The 17,408-nt window shown below is 41.0% G+C and overlaps 1 protein-coding gene across 8 annotated transcripts in view; it reads right to left on the minus strand.

Annotated features, from left to right (window-relative positions):
- The window catches only part of SEPTIN11 (septin 11), a 96,790-nt gene that overhangs the window by 32,736 nt on the left and 46,646 nt on the right, over nucleotides 1–17,408 (minus strand). For all 8 annotated transcript variants that reach the window (XM_032149493.3, XM_032149522.2, XM_032149483.2 and 5 more), the window contains exons 2-3: nucleotides 11,133–11,247; nucleotides 1,833–2,028 (exon numbers count right to left, since the gene is read on the minus strand). In XM_032149493.3, coding sequence (XP_032005384.1) covers nucleotides 1,833–2,028; nucleotides 11,133–11,247 — 311 coding nt within the window. The remainder of the gene's footprint in view (nucleotides 1–1,832; nucleotides 2,029–11,132; nucleotides 11,248–17,408) is intronic.

Here is a 17,408-nt window from a genome sequence, read left to right on the forward strand (position 1 = left end):
ATAATTTCTTAAGGAGGGCTCCAGCTGCAAATATGAGGATATGCATTGTCCTAGCTGTTTGCTGCTGAGTGCTGATTGGGGAGTGAAAAGCCACCAGCAGCCCGAGGGAGTCCCAGTTTAGGGGAGAGGCAAAAATTGAGTGGCAGCACTGTGGCAACCCCAGTGAGCTGGAAGAGCACAGGGAATCTCAGCAAGAGGCTATGTGGAGGATGGTTCTCATTCCTGTGGGGGAGGGATCCTGAAAAAGTACAGTTGCTGTCTTCCAATCAAGGAATGGATGAGCAAGATTTTTCCTAACCCCAGGGAGAAAATCTATACCAGTCTGAGAGGTGGAGAACAGGCCTTGCTCTGGGTATGTTCTGCAAGTATGCAATGACTGGAACCCCCGGCTCTCTTCCCAGCTCCCACAATGCACTTGTGCCCCTTTCCTTATGACCAGGGCTTTCTCTTCATTTACTGCTCTTGGCATTACAAACAGCCTTCAGGCAGGGGCCTCTCCATCATTCCCTGCCATTGAGGTCATATATTAAGAGCAACTGCTCAGCTGCAGTGTCAGAGCCGAACTTGTTCCCTGCCCCAGCACAATGTACAGATAGTCCATTTTGGCCAGATGCAAAATAAAATCTTTCTCACTCTATCTAACAACTGTTCCTGTTATCACGGGGCAATGTCTACTGAAGAGCATTTAAAGTGCTTTATAGATAAAATAAAGAGCTTGGTGCTCAGCTAAAGAATGAATTAAACACTTCTCTGTCATTACTGTGGTGCTCATACTTATATCAGGCACAGTTAAAATTTATCTAGGCAATACGCATTTCTAGATAAAAATAGTCGAGTTCCTCTTTACAAAACACATGCGTATAATATACATTTTTGAGGAATATGGAAAAAAAATCCTGATACAAGCGAAGTGTCTGAGCCGTAAGCAAATACACCCTAACTTACTGATTTGTTGTTCATGTCTACATGTTGGTCACACTAAGCAGGTAGACACTTATGCCCATAATGTTGTAACTGCTCAAAGATGTTTCTGGAAGCCCCATTCTACAATCAGCTTTGGGCCTGGGGCAGTTTTATTTTAACTTTCTCAAACTTCTTTTGAGAATGAATGTACTATGTAAAATAGTCATAAGACATCTGAGGTTGAGACTGATGAAGAGAATCGGTGCTCTTGAGAAGGAATGTGAACAAAATCCTGAGACTAAGACTAACATGGGTTGTATGCCACGAAATTTTAAGAATTGAAAACTTCCCTCAAATAAGGGCAAACAGCAACTCATGGTAAAGACCCAAACTTACATGGCTTTTATAAATGGGGAACATTATAAAAACGCAGTGTACTATTTTATCATTATATAGCAAGCAATGGTGAAGGCATTTGATTACCTGGGGCAGATTTGGTGGAGCTTCTAGAGACCTCCCCTCTAGTGTCCTGGCTTCCCAAGCAGTATGAAGTGATTGATGGCTGGGGTTTCTGCTAAAACTGTTCTGTAGGGTGGCTGAGTGTTTCTCTAGATTGCTTTTCCTGGTAGGAAAGCCCCAAACCTTGTTTCATGGCCTTTGTGGAAAGATGCTGTAAGCTAATTTAGTCCCTCTAATAAAGCCCCTTTCTGATCCTACTAGCTGGGATCAATTTTGATGTCTGATTCTGACCTCAAGGAAGAACATTCTCAGAAAAATTCTCAGAGGACAAGAATATCACACCTTTTAGGCAATAGAGGACCAAGCCCCACAACTAAAACACCCCCAAAACATTTGGCCTTTAAATTTGCCTGGGATGGATCCTGCTATCTCCTCATCCATTTGTGTCCCCCCAAAATCCCAAGATGTACCTGTCATCTTTATTTATCTGGTCTCCAAATCCCACGGTGTCAACAATGGTTAACTTCAGCCGTACATTGCTTTCCTGAAGCTCATAACTTCTGGCTTTTAACCGAACACCTGGTTCATTGTGAGTAGCTGGGTCACTTTCAAATTTGGTGTTGAACAAAGTGTCCATTAACGTGGATTTGCCAATGCCTGTCTCACCTACATAACCACAAAAGAAAAATCAGAGAATGTCAATGTCTCTCAGACATCAGTTCAATTCACCAGTATTTTTTTCATTAGTCATGATTATAAAGTTTAAAAAAGAAAAACCGCCACCAGAAATGCCACTGTGAAGAGAGAATTCTTTCTATGTGTAATCTATGGAATACCTTCCTAAAAATGCCTCAGTGAATTTCAGAAACTATTTAGCAGAGGGGATTTCAAATTTACAGATCAAGAGATTCTTCTTTACCTCTGGATAGAAAAATTTTACTCGTAAGATTGCCCGTGCTCAGTTTGTGTATTACAAGAACATGAACTGTATCTCTTTCTCTCCTGAATGTTAGAGTATAAAACTATATTACTTAAGGGATAAAAGACTCTACTGTTGAATTTCTGTTACTTGAAACAAGTGATTCCATTTACACTGAATTACCTAAAAGATCAGTTAATTCAACATCAATATGACACCATGTCATAGAAAAGAATTACATTATTCAAAATAACACTCTTGATGACAATAATAACTAACGTCACTGAGTGCTCACTTTGTGCCAACCCCGGTGGCAAGAGCTTCTAGCGCATTATCTCCTGTATGTATGTATGTATGTATGTATGTATGTATGTATGTATGTATGTATTATGTATGTATGTATGTATGTATGTATGTATGTATGTATGTATGTATTTTTGAGACAGAGTCTCGCTCTGTCGCCCAGGCTGGAGTGCAGTGGCGTGATCTCAGCTCACTGCAACCTCCATCTCCTGGATTCAAGTGCTCCTCCCGGATCAGCCTCCTGAGGAGCTAGGATTACAGGCCCATGTCACCACTCCTGGCTAATTTTTGTATTTTTAGTACAGACAGGGTTTCACCATGTTAGCTGAGCTGGTCTTGAACTCCTGACCTCAAATGGTCCACCTGCCTCGGCCTCCCAAAGTGCTGGGATTACAGGCATGAGCCACCACGCCCAGCTACATTATCTCATTTAAACCCTATTACTACTCCCATGAAATAGGTACTACTGTTTCCTCCATGTTCAAGGTGGAACACTAGGCTTAGATAAGATTTATGAGTAACTTGCCTAAAGTCATTGCTAAGTGGTGGAACCAGGGTTCTAACTCAAGTCTGTATGGTTCCAACACCTGCACTCAACCAAGACAGCAGCCTGATTTTACCATTACACAGAAAACTGACTGCCTAACATTTTCTAGTTATGGTTATATTAATCCCTCCATGTTTTTATTTTTCTTTATCCAGCTGGAGTCAAGAAGCCAAATATTTGTGGCTTCTTAGATAGTTTTCCCAGCTTCAGAGTGAAGTTTGTGACAATGAAAGTAAATGATGTCAAATGACCTTATTTACACTGATAATTCAACTCAATAAGTGTTTACTGAGGCCTCATATGTGCAAAGCAGAGTGGCAGGTATCTGGAACCACTATACCAATCATATGATGACATCCAAATGTGGAGCTATGAAGAACTGCAGCCCAACCCTCAAAATAACACCAAGCAAATTCTCTCTTAATTCTAATTCTTATGTTGAGTCAAAGACAGTTGGCGACGAGAAAAAAACAGGCTTCTGTTCGTGGTGGTGGTGGCTGATCATATGATGATGGAGACAAGGGGGTAGAAATCCAGAAGCATTAGCCCTAGGGATACCTTTTTTCTTTCTTAATCTGGAAAATTTCTCAATTACATTTCCAGCTCAATTTCAACTTGCCAATATAGAACAGCCCTTTCAACAACTTCTAATCCCAGTATGTTCCTAGGAGCATCCCCTCTTCTAAGGATTGCTATAATGACTTTAAGGATGGTAGTGTTCCATGGAAAAAAGAAAAGCTCTGGGCAACCCTCCCACTATGATGACAAAATCTACTTACTAGTTATAAATTCTGTATTTTATACTCATTGCTTTCCAACATAATACAAAAGTGAAGGAGGATGACGTCTTTCTGGATTTGAGCTTTCTCTGATTAGAAAAGCCTTATATGGCTTGCCTCTAACTATGATGATTCACTTATAGGATAAAAGTTGGTCAAGTATATTCATCTTACTCTTTAACCTTTCCTGTTGTGTCCCTGAACATCTAAGATCATAGAATTTCCTCTTTAGTCATCCTTCATTCAGCCAGTATTTTTGTAGTGCCTACTATGTACAAGTTCTGTGCCAAGTTCTGAGAATTCAAGAAACTAGCCTGATAGGGTGTTCTCCTACATCTTAGAATCTGGTCTAGAACATGACTGAATAATACCAGTCAGACTCTAATTTATCATTATGGGAACAACATTCTAAGTGTTTGTCATAACCGCTTTCCTCTTATAAGCAAGACCATCCTTTACATCCATGGCCCTGCTAGTTGGCCACAGACAACCAGACCATGGCTAGGTCCCTGACCTCAAGGCAACCACGGAAGCCCAATCATTTCACTATGAGCTGGGGCTCCACATTGGAGAGTGGCCTATCTGATCACAGTTTTTCTCTTTGGGCGTTTGAATGAGATACATGCAATCCCCACACAGTGTGATGGCATGAAAAAGAAACGATAAACAAAGACAGGTAAGTAAGCGGAAGCCATGAGGCAGCAAAGGCTGTAAGTAAACAGAAGTCATGCTGCAGACAGAATGTAGGCTGGGAATACAGGAAAGAGCAGATAGATGGGGTAGAGTATTGGAAATCCATCATGAAATTAATGCTGGGGTGCTCACTGTGTGACAAGCATAGGTGCAGAGATGAAGTAATGAATAAAAACAGACACTGACGCTGTTTGCACTTCTGTAACATCCTGAATGTCATTCCAGATCTCTATGGGGTCTGGCTGTGCAGCAGTTGAGACGGTTTCCTGTCTTCCTTACTTTCCTGAATAGTCTTACAAAAAAGAAACCCTCCATAAAAGCAATATAAAACCAGTCTCTGCTCCCTAACCTGAAAGAATTTAACAAGTTCACACTCACCATTCATGGCTTAACAAATTAACTTTGAGCAAAACAAAGTTACTGTGTAGTGGATACAGAAATAAAACAGGGTTCTCACTGGTAGTCAATACTGAAGGTACTTGAGTCATTTTAAGTACATGTTACAAGTGTAACATTCTCAAGCAGAGCCAACTTCTTTTCAGGATTTACCTATTTTTAGAATACGAAAGGCACAAAAGCAGATCTGCCGTATAAAAGTTTCTCCTTTATGGGAAAGGCTCTGTCAGTAGAAAGTGACCTACTTAACTTTCATCTTCTTCCCTAAGAATAGCAATAAAGACTTCAATTACATGGCAAGGATTCTAGGTTACCTGGACAAGTCTGAAATTATCATCTTATTTTACTAGGTTGAAAATTACTTAAGCGCCCATGTGAATCAGGAACACCATACTTTTTAAAGGCATGGTAATTTTAATTATCATTTACATTAAGGTGGAAATTACAAACAATTAGCATACCAGATCCTACTTATAGCACAGGGTTAACCAATGGGTTGAAAAAAACCACTGTTCCTCTAAACTTTGGTGTGCTTTGCTTTCCATTTCTATGCTCTGTGCTTTTAAGAGCTGTAATTAGACACGGCAACTCCAGCAGCAGTGTGATTCACCAAAAGCAGTTCAGCAGGAAATGGCAGCTTTTGGAATAAAAGGAACTCTAGAAGAACTAGGGAAGTTTTTCAATGCATTAGCTTTTTTTCTTTAACAGACAGGGTCCCACTGTGTTCCCCATGCTAGTCTTGGACTCAAGCAATTCTCCTGCCTTGGCCTCCTGAAGCACTGGGATTAGTTTTTGAGGCTTCTCTCTAATCTTTGTAAGCAGAATCTCATCTATACTTTTGAGGACCCATAAGACAAAAATTTCTTTCTAACTGAATAACTAAAAGCCTACTAGGCATAGGCTCCAATTCAAACCAAACAACCATAACAATATTTTCAGAAAAATCAATGACTAAAGTATTTCAAAACTCCCTCGCACAGTGCCTGGCACAAAGGAGACATTTATTAAAAGTTAATTGCGGGCCAGGCACGGTGGTTCACGCCTGTAATCTCAACACTTTGGGAGGCTGAGGCAGGCGGATCACCTGAGGTCAGGAGTTCGAGACCATCCTGGCCAACAAGGTGAAACCCCGTCTCTACTAAAAATACAAAAATTAGCCAGGTGTGGTGGCGGGCACCTGCAATCCCAGCTACTTGGAAGGCTGAGGCAGAAGAATCCCTTGAACCTGGGAGGTGGAGGTTGCAGTCAGTGGAGATTGCACCACTGCACTCCAGCCTGGGCGACAGAGTGAGAGACTCCATTTTAAAAAAAAAAAAAAAAGTTAATTGAAAACAAAAATGATCATGGTGATGATTTATACAGAGGTATGCCACTGTGATAGATTTTTTCAGAGTTTGTTGTTTATTTTATCATATATTCATCTGCCTAAACACTCTATTGTTACAGTAATTAGAGACCCTATTAAAGTGCTATCTGGGACTTCTGTTTTTCCTATTCCTGCCAATGCTAGTAAACATGATGCCCACATCACAAGGGAAAGCAGTCCTACCTTTTCCATTCTATTCTCAGGCTTATTTAACCTACAAGCTCAAAGGTGAACAAGGCAGGGGAAAAACAGAGGGATTGTATTATTAATTAGAAGGTAACTGTAGATTGAACAAATTGTTGATCTGTGATTCAGCATCTTTTACTCTAATTGCCAAGACTGGCTACTTGAGTAAGTAACTGTGCATGGGGATCTGCCTGCCTTCCCTAATTATTCTAGATTTTACTCTTGGATGGAATCAGAGAGTCAGAAAGCTACATCCCTAAGTTGCGTTGTTCTTGTTCCTCATAGAATCACCTTTGATGAAACACACTCTGGCATAAGATGAGCCAGCGTGTGGCACCTGGCATTTCATTAAACAATTGCACTGACTTGGAGGATGCCCAGGAACCCAGACCACTACATACACCAAATCTCTTTTCTGAAAATCCATGGAGAAATTTTTCCAGGTAAAGCTGTGTTTCATCTGGAGCAATCATTTTGTTTTTACTTTATAGATACTATAAATCTGTCGTATGTTAAACTTTTTGCTTGTGTTTAGCATATAACACATGCTCACTAAATATCTGCTAATGAATGAGTGAATTAATAAATTTACTCCATGCTCTGACCACTAAGCTGAGAGAAAAATGTAATACTTCATCAATTAATTGCTATAGGCAGGCCTGATGGCACACGCTGAGTTCTGACTCTATCCCTGGCTTCACCTTTATTTTCTGGGGTTAATTTTATCTTCATTCATTTTACCCTATAAGCCATTTACATCCTTTCCTGGGAAAACAAGACGGGATAAAAATGTTTAAGATTTGATTGTAAATTTCCACAATTTATGTTGACACTATAGCCTTGGCTAAGATGGCCTTACACTTACCTGTTTTCAATTCCTGTTCTCTCATCCCCTCAAAACAATTAAGGTTGAATTGTGGACAAATTTTCTATTTCAAAATGTATTACTAATTTACTTTGACTCTACTATCAAACTGTCTCTTCTTCAAAAGCAGAGATGTTACAGTATCTTATTCACCTTTGTATGTTCACAAGGAACGGACAGACAGCTGCATCAATGTGGATGAGGTTTTTTCGTAGAGTTAGTATCATTTTGGCAAATGGATGAGAAAGACATACAAATTTAAAATTATGAAAAAAGGCTAACTGCTAATTTAGATCTAATTTAGATTCTCTGGAGAATTACAGCATGGGTAAAACATGAAAGGCTTTATTTAAACTAAAATGTAGCTTCAGGAGTGATTTAGGTGTGTTGTATCAAAACAGAGAGTAGGGGAATGATGAACTCCTGGGTGTTCTGTTACCTCATTTAACATCAGAATTCTCTTCCCAGTTAAATGAAAACTATTCTTCCTCTGTTACATGCCTTCTCAGGACCAACAGAGATGGATTCTAGCGGCAGACATTTAATTCATTATCTCTGAAACTAGACTTAGTTCATGCCAGGACCATTTTCTGCCCTGTTGTATTTCCTCTGCTTTCTTTCAACCTACAGGCTCATGCCACAAAACAAAATTACAATTCTGAGACATTTTTGGTAAAAATTTTCCTTACTGGAATCATAATTTTATTTTTTTATCCTTAATTCCCTCCCATATTTATCACAAAAATGTAAATTCATGCTATAAATATCACACATGTGCATACTGTGCAAAAAAATACAAATGGGCAGTAAGAGGAAGGGAGTAAGTAAGGAGGAAAAGTTGCCGTGGATGCTGTTAAGTTAAATATAACACCTCCTCCTCCACGTGGCTGTCCAAATATTTTGATCTACTTTTTATAGACTCTTATTTTAAAAATAGATGGACCATTGATTGACAGTAAGTTTTTTCTTATAAAGATATTATGCTATAAAATATCTATGGCAAAGGGATTTGCTATTTAACTCTCTGAGGATGATATTTAATGCTGACACTCCTAACTCCCAAAGAGCTCACGCTGGCCCCAAACAAGGGGCTCCAAAGGGTTATGGAAAACGACCTGGAGAGTTAGATATGCTGACAACGAAGGATATCCAGGATTTCTTGTGGAGTGAAAAAAGGAAAATGCACAGGATGAACAGCATGATCTCATTTGTGTAAAAGCAAAACAAGAAAGCACCTATATAACTGTGAGAAAGCTGTTTTTATCTGTCCAGTGTGTCTCTCTCCCAAGCCCTATCTCCTTTCTGATCCTGTCTTCTTGCCTATGGAGAACCTCGTATGTTTTGGAGTGAACTGACTCCATCTTCCCCCAAGGCTGAGCGTGTGACTGAGTCCTGGCCAATCAGTGAAATCCTGACTGTTTGGTGAGACGTGTCAGGAATGCCTTGTTCCTTCCCCTGAGGTTGCTCGGCTGGTGATGCTGACGGAGCCAGACTGCTGTCGTGAGGAAAATGCCTGAATGTGAAGCAAGCAGAAGCAGGATCAAGAACCAGAGACACAGGCTTGATGGGGCTCGTTGAACCCCTGGAGCCAGCTGCTCTTAATTACCCAATTCACCATATTACCTTTTCAGTGTGTGTTAGAGGGTGGGGGAGAGTCTTAACTGGGTTTAAGCTGGATTTCTGCAATTCTCTGTGGAAAATTTCCTGACACAAGAATACTAAAAGAGCGATGCAACGTGACTGGCTTTGAGAATGGATGGAAGGAGCCAAGAGCCAAGGAATGCAGGCAGCTTCCAGAAGCTGGAAAAGGCACGCACTCTCCCTAAAGGTTCCAGGAAGGAATGCAGCCCTGCGGACCCATACTGGACTCCTACCTACAGAACTGTAAGCCACCAAAAGCAATTTCCTAATACAGAAAGATGTCAAAAGTTTCTAGAAGAATCCCACAGTGTTATCTCTGTGAAATGGAAATGGGGGTGGGAGATGAAAGGGAAGTGTTTTATAACATTTTAAACAACAAATATATATTATGTTCATTAGTTTGAAAAACTAATTTTAAACATGTTTAAGAATAGAACCTGACAAATATCTAAGAATCACAGGTATTGTAACCCACCCAGGAGACTCCAAATAGGGCAGCTTTACATGTCTAACAGGGCAGCACGACTTGGTCTCTGAGGAATTCAGCATCTGAATTGTCTTATTTAACACAAGGAGTCAGCCCCTGAGCCAGCACACCCCACTGCACACCACATACGCAGTTAAACCAGGATCCCACCGGAAGGCTTTCCCCTACCGTCCCCTGCAGGAGCCAGGACAGAACTCTCAGACATGTTCTTAGAGCTGATTTTGGAGACAGGGCTGGGGAGGCACTGAAGAGAAGCCAGAATAGTAATTGGCCTGGGATTACAATTGAGCATACTTTTCAATAGAAAACCAACAAATCGCCAACAAATTGCTATGCTAATGAAGAATTGCCCTGCTCTGCAACGAGCATTTATCATGAGAGAAAGGACAACCCATTCATGCCACTCTGTAGAACTAGCTGCCATTCAGGAGGTCTCCTGCTGAATTTTAAAAGGCTTCATGTAGGGAAAAGGGGAAAGCATGAGATGAGAGTTGGCTGTGTTCTCTCCAGTCTTTCTCTTATCCAGTGCTTAAGATATAACGCCAGGGAGCTAGTTGGTGTAGCATGCCTGCCAATTGTGGCTTTCTACTAATGAATGCCCAGCGCAGAGGCTACATGCAGTAGAGTCATCAAGAAGTTCAAGAAGTTTTTAAAAAAGAAAAATATCTGCACTCCCCCCAACTTCCATAACTGACAAATAAGCAAATGGTGGTTCTCACATTGAACACACACCTTTTCTAAATTCTCTTTGCTTTACTTGGACAAGAAAAGTAAGTCTGACACATTCTGCCAAGCTTAGGAAAAAGACAGTCCACTTGGCTACATACAGAATTCTTTGATCTGTCTCAAAGTGATGTCTCAGAGGGAAATGCCCAGAGGACAATGCCAACAGATCAACACAGCCCAAACCACTTCACTGCTGTTTCACCTGCCATTCATCAGGCATGATGGGGAGAGAGAGGAACAGCCACCTGTTCCACACACACTTCTCCTTCAAACTAACAGGAAATTTATATTTTGATTTTCTTTATCCCCCTTCCTTTCTACCTTCCTCTTCTTAGTCCAAAAAGGATATGGCATACAAAAAATTAGCTGGGCACGATGGCGGGCACCTGTAATCCCAGCTACTCAGGAGGCTGAGGCAGGAGAATTGCTTGAACCTGGGAGGCAGAGGTTGCAGTGAGCCAAATCGCCCACTGCACTCCAGCCTGGGCAACAGGCAAGACTCCTCAAAAAAAAAAAAAGACATGGCTAGAGGGGTGAAGAAAAATACCAAGGCAGAGGCCTAGTCCAAAGTAAAATGTTTAAGGGATCTTAACAATATTGTAATGATCAGTTGCTTGACTGTATGACAGAAATACTAATAGTAATTTGAGTAACATGACAAAACATACAACGCATTTACCTAAACACAGCTCTCAATCTTTATAACTTGTGACATGTATAAGGCAGATATTTTGCCTTGTTTTACTGATGAAAAAAGAGAATAAACATGTAATTCTTACTTCACTGAAGCATGTCTCTCTGACAGGTACCTGTCAATATCTAAGGATCAAATTTCTTGCTGTGTGGGTGATGAATAACTTACCAACACAAAGGATGTTGAAACAGAATCCTTGAGAAGTAGACTTGTTGACCAGCTGGTCAGGGAGGCTGTCAAATCCCACATGGCCAGATAAAGACAAGTTTCGAAGCTCTTCATTCTGGAATTTCAGGGGAGAAAGATTTGAGTGTCCATGAACCATGCCACCTGGATATCACATATCACAAACATTACATTCTTTCTTCTTCCCTTGACATACATGGAAAAAGGAGACCCCCCCACAGCTGCCTTGGCTTCTACACAGCTGAGGGCACTAACAACTCCAAAACCAAGCTCTTTCCACAAAAATCACAGTCTCCCAAAGCAGACCATCTCCCTGAGCATCTCATTCCTTGTTACAAGTGTACTGGTCCAGGGGAATTTGAGCTTCTAGAGGTGACTATTTCAGGTATGCATTAAGTGACCAAAAAACACAAAAACCTCCAGCCATTTTGATCACTTTCATTACTCAAGAAAAGGTTTCAATTTACTGTCAACTCATAGTGAAAAAATATTTAACACTCTTCCAGATACATAAAAGAACTTTGAAAAGCTCACAGTGGAGGATTCATACTCCTTACAATGATGACCATGCTCTACCTACCATAAATGCAACATATTTAAAACTTCTCAGCACATGAGCTGGTTTCCTCTCCTCCATTAGTTTACAGGTTTCTTGAGTCTTCTTCCCCCTCTCCACCCTGTAGCTCCTAGCACAGGCTCTGTAACTGCTGGACTTTTGCAGAGTTTACCGATGTAGACTGGGGTAAGGTAGTTATCATACATTTAAAAATCACACAGGATATGGCTGGAAGCTAAAGTAAAATCACTGGGTGATTTATGCTGTTACATAAAATGGTACTGGCTGCCCCCACAACTTTGAATGCATCCCATGGGTGTTGGAGATAATCTGTGAAACCTTTTTTTCTCAAGATGCAGAGATCAGCTACAGTCCCTCAGTTATAATATCATGGTTATGGTTTGCAATTTCAGAAATTAGACACTGAAAGTCTTCTCCTTGGAGATAGGACTCCTAGTGTTCTGGCTATGTTGTCAATGAACTTTATATTCAAAATACTGGAGTCCAGGTGAGAAAATGATCCTCAAAGCTCCATTTTTATTTTTATTATTTATTTATTGATTTTTATTATTTATTTTTTGAGATGGAGTCTCACTATGTCGCTAGGTTGGAGTGTAATGGCACGATCTCAGCTCACTGCAACGTCTGCCTCCTGGGTTCAAGTGATTCTAGTGCCTCAGCCTCCCGAGTGGCTGGGATTATAGGCACGCGCCACCACGCCCAGCTAATTTTTGTATTTTTAGTAGAGATAGGGTTTCACCATGTTAGCCAGGCTGGTCTCGAACTCCTGACCTCATGATCCGCCTGCCTCAGCCTCCCAAAGTGCTGCGATTACAGGCGTGAGCCACCACACCCAGCCATTTTTTTTTTTTAGAGACAGGGTTGCACTGCCACTCAGGCTGGAGTGCAGTGGTGTGATCACAGCTCACTGCAGCTTCAAACTCCTGGGCTCAAGTGATCCTCCAGCTTCAGCCTCCCAAGTAGCTGTGACTACAGGCATGCGCCACCACTCCCAGCTTCAAAGCTCCATTTTATTTAAAAAAAAAAAAAAAAAAAAAAAAAAAGCTCTGTACAGGATCACTTAGTCAATGTTTTCAAAAGATTGGTTTTCATCATCCTATTTTTATGTTACGTAATCATGAGGGTGATTTCTTTTAATAAGCAAGGACTAAGACCCCATTTCAAATGTTTGTGGTCACTATATAGGCACAGAAATGTGACTCCAGAAATGCAGTGATTTTAAAGGACTTCAATGGTTTTATTAATAATAAAATGTCTAAAGTCCATAACAGCTCTAAAATTCTGATTCTGTGAAATAAGACTAAAAGCCACCACACTGCCTGAATACCATGGTGGCAGCTGCAGATTTGAGGTCAATGGGACAGACAACAGATGTCTAGTCTATGAATAGTTTCCTTGAAACCTGCCAACAGTGAATATGAGACTCACGAGTAGGCACTTATCCTTAAACAGGATGGCATGGTAGGCAGCTCACCAAACAGCTTCGAGGGCAGGCCCCAGTGGGCAGCAGTCCTTGTAGCTGGGCAAGCCTTCCAACAATACTGTACTTCTTCCAACCCCAATCCTTATACCTGCCCCTTCCTCTTTAGATACCTCAAAGGTCCAGACAGCAGGTATTTTTAGGGTGTTTACCACATCCGCCAAGACTTGGGGGAGGCGGGTTTGAAATGAGTCCTGGGTTATTTTTAGAACTCTTTCCACCAAGCTGTGCAGTAGCTGTTGTGTATCAGGCTAGGAGAAGCCATGGCACCAGCCTTCATTTATGCTGCATCACTGATTTCAACCGTTCGTGAATGGTATGAAAGAGACAACGCAGGGCAGAACCATCATCCCACATTCCCTCTCTTCACCGCTGCATAATTCTTTTAATTTCAGGGGGAGGGGAGAATGGTTTATTGCTCTGGATTCTGGATTGCTGGGTTTTTAGATACCAGATATCCACCTATGAACCAATTCCGGGAAAGAATCAGAGTTAGTAATTATAGCTTTCATCCCAGAACCCAAAGCTCAGCATCTCATATTCTCACCGTTTCCAAAACATGAGAAGCCACCCACACACCCACTAAGTATTTTTATACCCATTGAAAACCACATACGAAATGAAGGGTTATAAAACAGTTTGGTCTTGACATTTTTGAAATTTGAAGTTGTATCTTTAGAGTCTGTCTTCTAACACTATAATATAGAATATGTAAATTTTATAATACAGTTTTTACATTTCATAATTTGAGCCTAATTCTCTGCCCAGTATTAAAGGAAACCTGAGAGTCACTGCCCATCAGTATGTGATAGGGGAAAGGGAAAAAGAAGTTCCTCCTCTGGTTTATGAACAGGCTTAAAAACTGGAGAGAACGGCACTGGAGGACACGCACAGGGCAGCTCTGAGCACCTTACCCAGTGCCTCCAGCACAGCAGCTGAACCGCATCCCTCCAGTCCAGCATTTTATAGCTCTTCCCTTAGCTACCACAAACCAAGGATTGTGGGGTCTTTTTTGAGTCTCCAGGCCCAGTTTCAGGGAACTGCATATATTCCATGTCGTTAACACTAACACATCTGGAAACGACTCCCTGAATTTCTCTCTAATATTGAACTGTGCCTGGCGTCGAGTTCTGAATTTCTCTCAGAGGAACACTTCTCTTGGGTTGTCCCATCTGTACTTCAAACTTGATGTTCATGAAACTAAAATCATATTCCTCTATCCCAAACTCGCCCCTTCTCCAGAGTTCCCTGTTTCTGTTAACAGTACTTAGCTATGCTTGAGACCACCTTGCCTCCCACCATCAACTCTGAAGTCTTATCAATACTACATCCTCCACATTTCTATTCCTACTAATTCAACAGCCTCCCAACTGGCCTCCCTGACTTGATCTCACCCTCTGTAATACTTCCTCCCTCCACCTTGCCATCAAGGGGATCTCACTACTCAAGGTCCCCAATCCAAACTCCTTGTCCTGTCATTTCAGGGCCCCATGGACTAACCCCAAATCTCCATTCCTACTGAATCTCCCACTTCTCCCCAGGGAGCACCTTACTCTGCAGTTAAATTAAATGACCACTGTTCTTGGGACAAACCCAGGTTTCTTCCCATCAGAATTTACTCACATTATTTCCTCTATGTGAAAGGGCCTTACAGCCAGTGTTTACATATCCAAATCTTCCAGATCCCAATAAAATTATACCTCCATCATTGTCTTTATTATGAAATCTTGGGGAAAATTTCACCAAACATTCTTCTGATCAATAAAAGGAAAATGCTGATTGAAAAGCGGCTCAAGCTATTTGGAATTCCATCATGATAATAACAGCTAACATTTATCCCTTCCAATGCTCCAGAAAAGCCCTAATTTCTCTCTCTTAACAATTCTATAAATTAGTTACATTATTACCCAAACTCAATTTACAGATGAGAAAACAGAGGCACCGTTTAGTAACTTGCCCAAGGTTTCCCAACTAGTAAAGTCAAGGTGCTGAAATTGGAATCCAGGAAGTCAGGTTCCAGAGCTGTCGAACGTAGTCACTGCTATCTCATGAAACTGAAATTTATCTTATGAACTGAATATTAAGTTCCCAGGTAGCCCCAGACAGTACAATTATTTCAGCTGTTATAAAAATCCAATACATTAAATAGAAGGAAAAAAATACTCTGAAACCATGATTCTTTGGCAACCATAAGAGGTGGAAATTGAGAATTAGAACTGGCAAAGTAGCTCCAAGCATATTTTCACTGATCCTGGCAATGCCAAGACCAAATATGATTTTTGTAGTGATGGCACATGAAACCCATAATATAATGCTTAGTTTTAACCACTTTTGAAAAGAAAGTGCCAACACAGAACCACTAAGTAAGTAACTATAAGACCTTAATTGATTTAGCCCTCCATTTTCTAATCTACCTAGTGAGGATTTGTAATTAGATAATTTCTACAGCCCACTCCATCTTGAAATGGATTATGACTAACCTTTATGGTATAAAATAAACATGTTTTTCACTTGACAATTTCACTTTTCTCTTTTTAGAACATATCCTCTTAGATACAATTATTTATTTGTTCATTCAAAAATACCCACTGCTCAAAGCACTAAGAAAGCTAAAATAAGTTATTTTTATAATTCATTGAAGAACACTGCAGTTCCAACCCTTAAGAGGTTTTACAATGTAGTAGCAGAGCTAGGACAGATGTAAATGTAGGACTATGAAGGATAAAAGTCATCAATACCATGGCGTCAACTATGGGAAGGCATGGAGGAGAAGTAGTTTTTGGCTAGGGAAATTCAGGGGGTACCTTTTAGGAAAGCTAAAGTTCCCCAAATCTATCAGTGAAACAAAAGCCCAGCTTGCAGAACCCTTCTGGATAAATGTTATCTATGCCCAAAAGGTCACTTTCTTATGAATGTATACCTGAAGTGTATAATTGGTAGTTTTTCAGAAAATTCCCAGCTGACTTCATTATTGAGATAATTATAAAACAAATTATGTAAGAATGTGTGCCACCACCTACATTCTGAGTGCTGCTGTAAAATATGTTCCACAATTCCAAATCTTGCTTCACCAGAGAAGGGCAGCAAAAGGCTTAGAGTCAGACAGACATGGGTTTGAATCCCAGCTTTGCTTTCTGCTTGCTTTAGTCTCTGTTCTGCCCTCAGTAAAAATAGGAAGAGGTGCTACGCTCTCTCATACATATCTCCTTGGCAGGGTTGTTGGGAGGAGATAAAGAGGTACGGATGAGAGTGCCTAGCATTTAACAGGTCTTCTGAAACTTAGACTTCCTTTACCTACAGTAGCTAGGAGGAAGAGGCAACTATCATTTAAAAATCTGAAATTAATCAGAAGTTCTATTACTGCTGCTAGGCATTCCAGGAGAAGCTGCTGACCAGCAAAGCTCTCGGACATATGAAGAAGGTAAAATCACAATAAAAATAAAGTGAACATAAAGAAATAAAAAAAGAGAATGATGATTCTAGCATGAAGAAAATCCATTCCTAAAGCGAAAACTCATTTACAAAGCTGGAGGAAAAGCCACAGAATCACATTCCTGTTTGCCGAATCAGCAGTTAGCAGAATCCACATCCTCCCCAGCTGGGAAGCGTTCTGGATTCCCCATCACTTTTGCTTCTGCAGTCATGCACCAGTTCGCATTGAGGAAACATTCTGAGAAACATGCCAGTAGGTGATTTTGTTCTTGTGTGAACATTCTAGAGCAGCGGTCCCCAACCTTTGTGGCACCAGGGACCAGTTTGTGGAAGACCATTTTTCCACAGACAGGGTTGGTTTGGGGATGAAACTGCTCTACCTCAGATCTTTAGGCATTAGATTCTCATAAGGAACGCACAACCTAGATCTCTCCCATGCACAGTTCACAACAGGGCTCAGGCTCCTATGGTAATCTAATGCCTGAAGCTGATCTGAAGGAGGCAGAACTCAGGCGGTAATGCTGACTAGCCCATCACTCGCCTCCTGCTGGGCAGCCCAGTTCCGGACAGGCCACGAACTGGTCTCAGTCGGCAGCCTGGGGGTTGGGGACTCCATCCTTGAGTGTACTTGTGAGAGGTGAAGCCAGCTGGACTTCCTGGGTCGAGTGGAGACTTGGAGAACTTTTCTGTCTTACAAGAGGATTGTGAAACACACCAATCAGCACTCTGTAGCTAGCAAGGGGATTGTAAAATGCACCAATCAGTGCTC

This window comes from Hylobates moloch, unplaced genomic scaffold, assembly GCF_009828535.3.
Source record: "Hylobates moloch isolate HMO894 unplaced genomic scaffold, HMol_V3 SCAFFOLD_2, whole genome shotgun sequence".
Lineage (NCBI taxonomy): Eukaryota > Metazoa > Chordata > Mammalia > Primates > Hylobatidae > Hylobates > Hylobates moloch.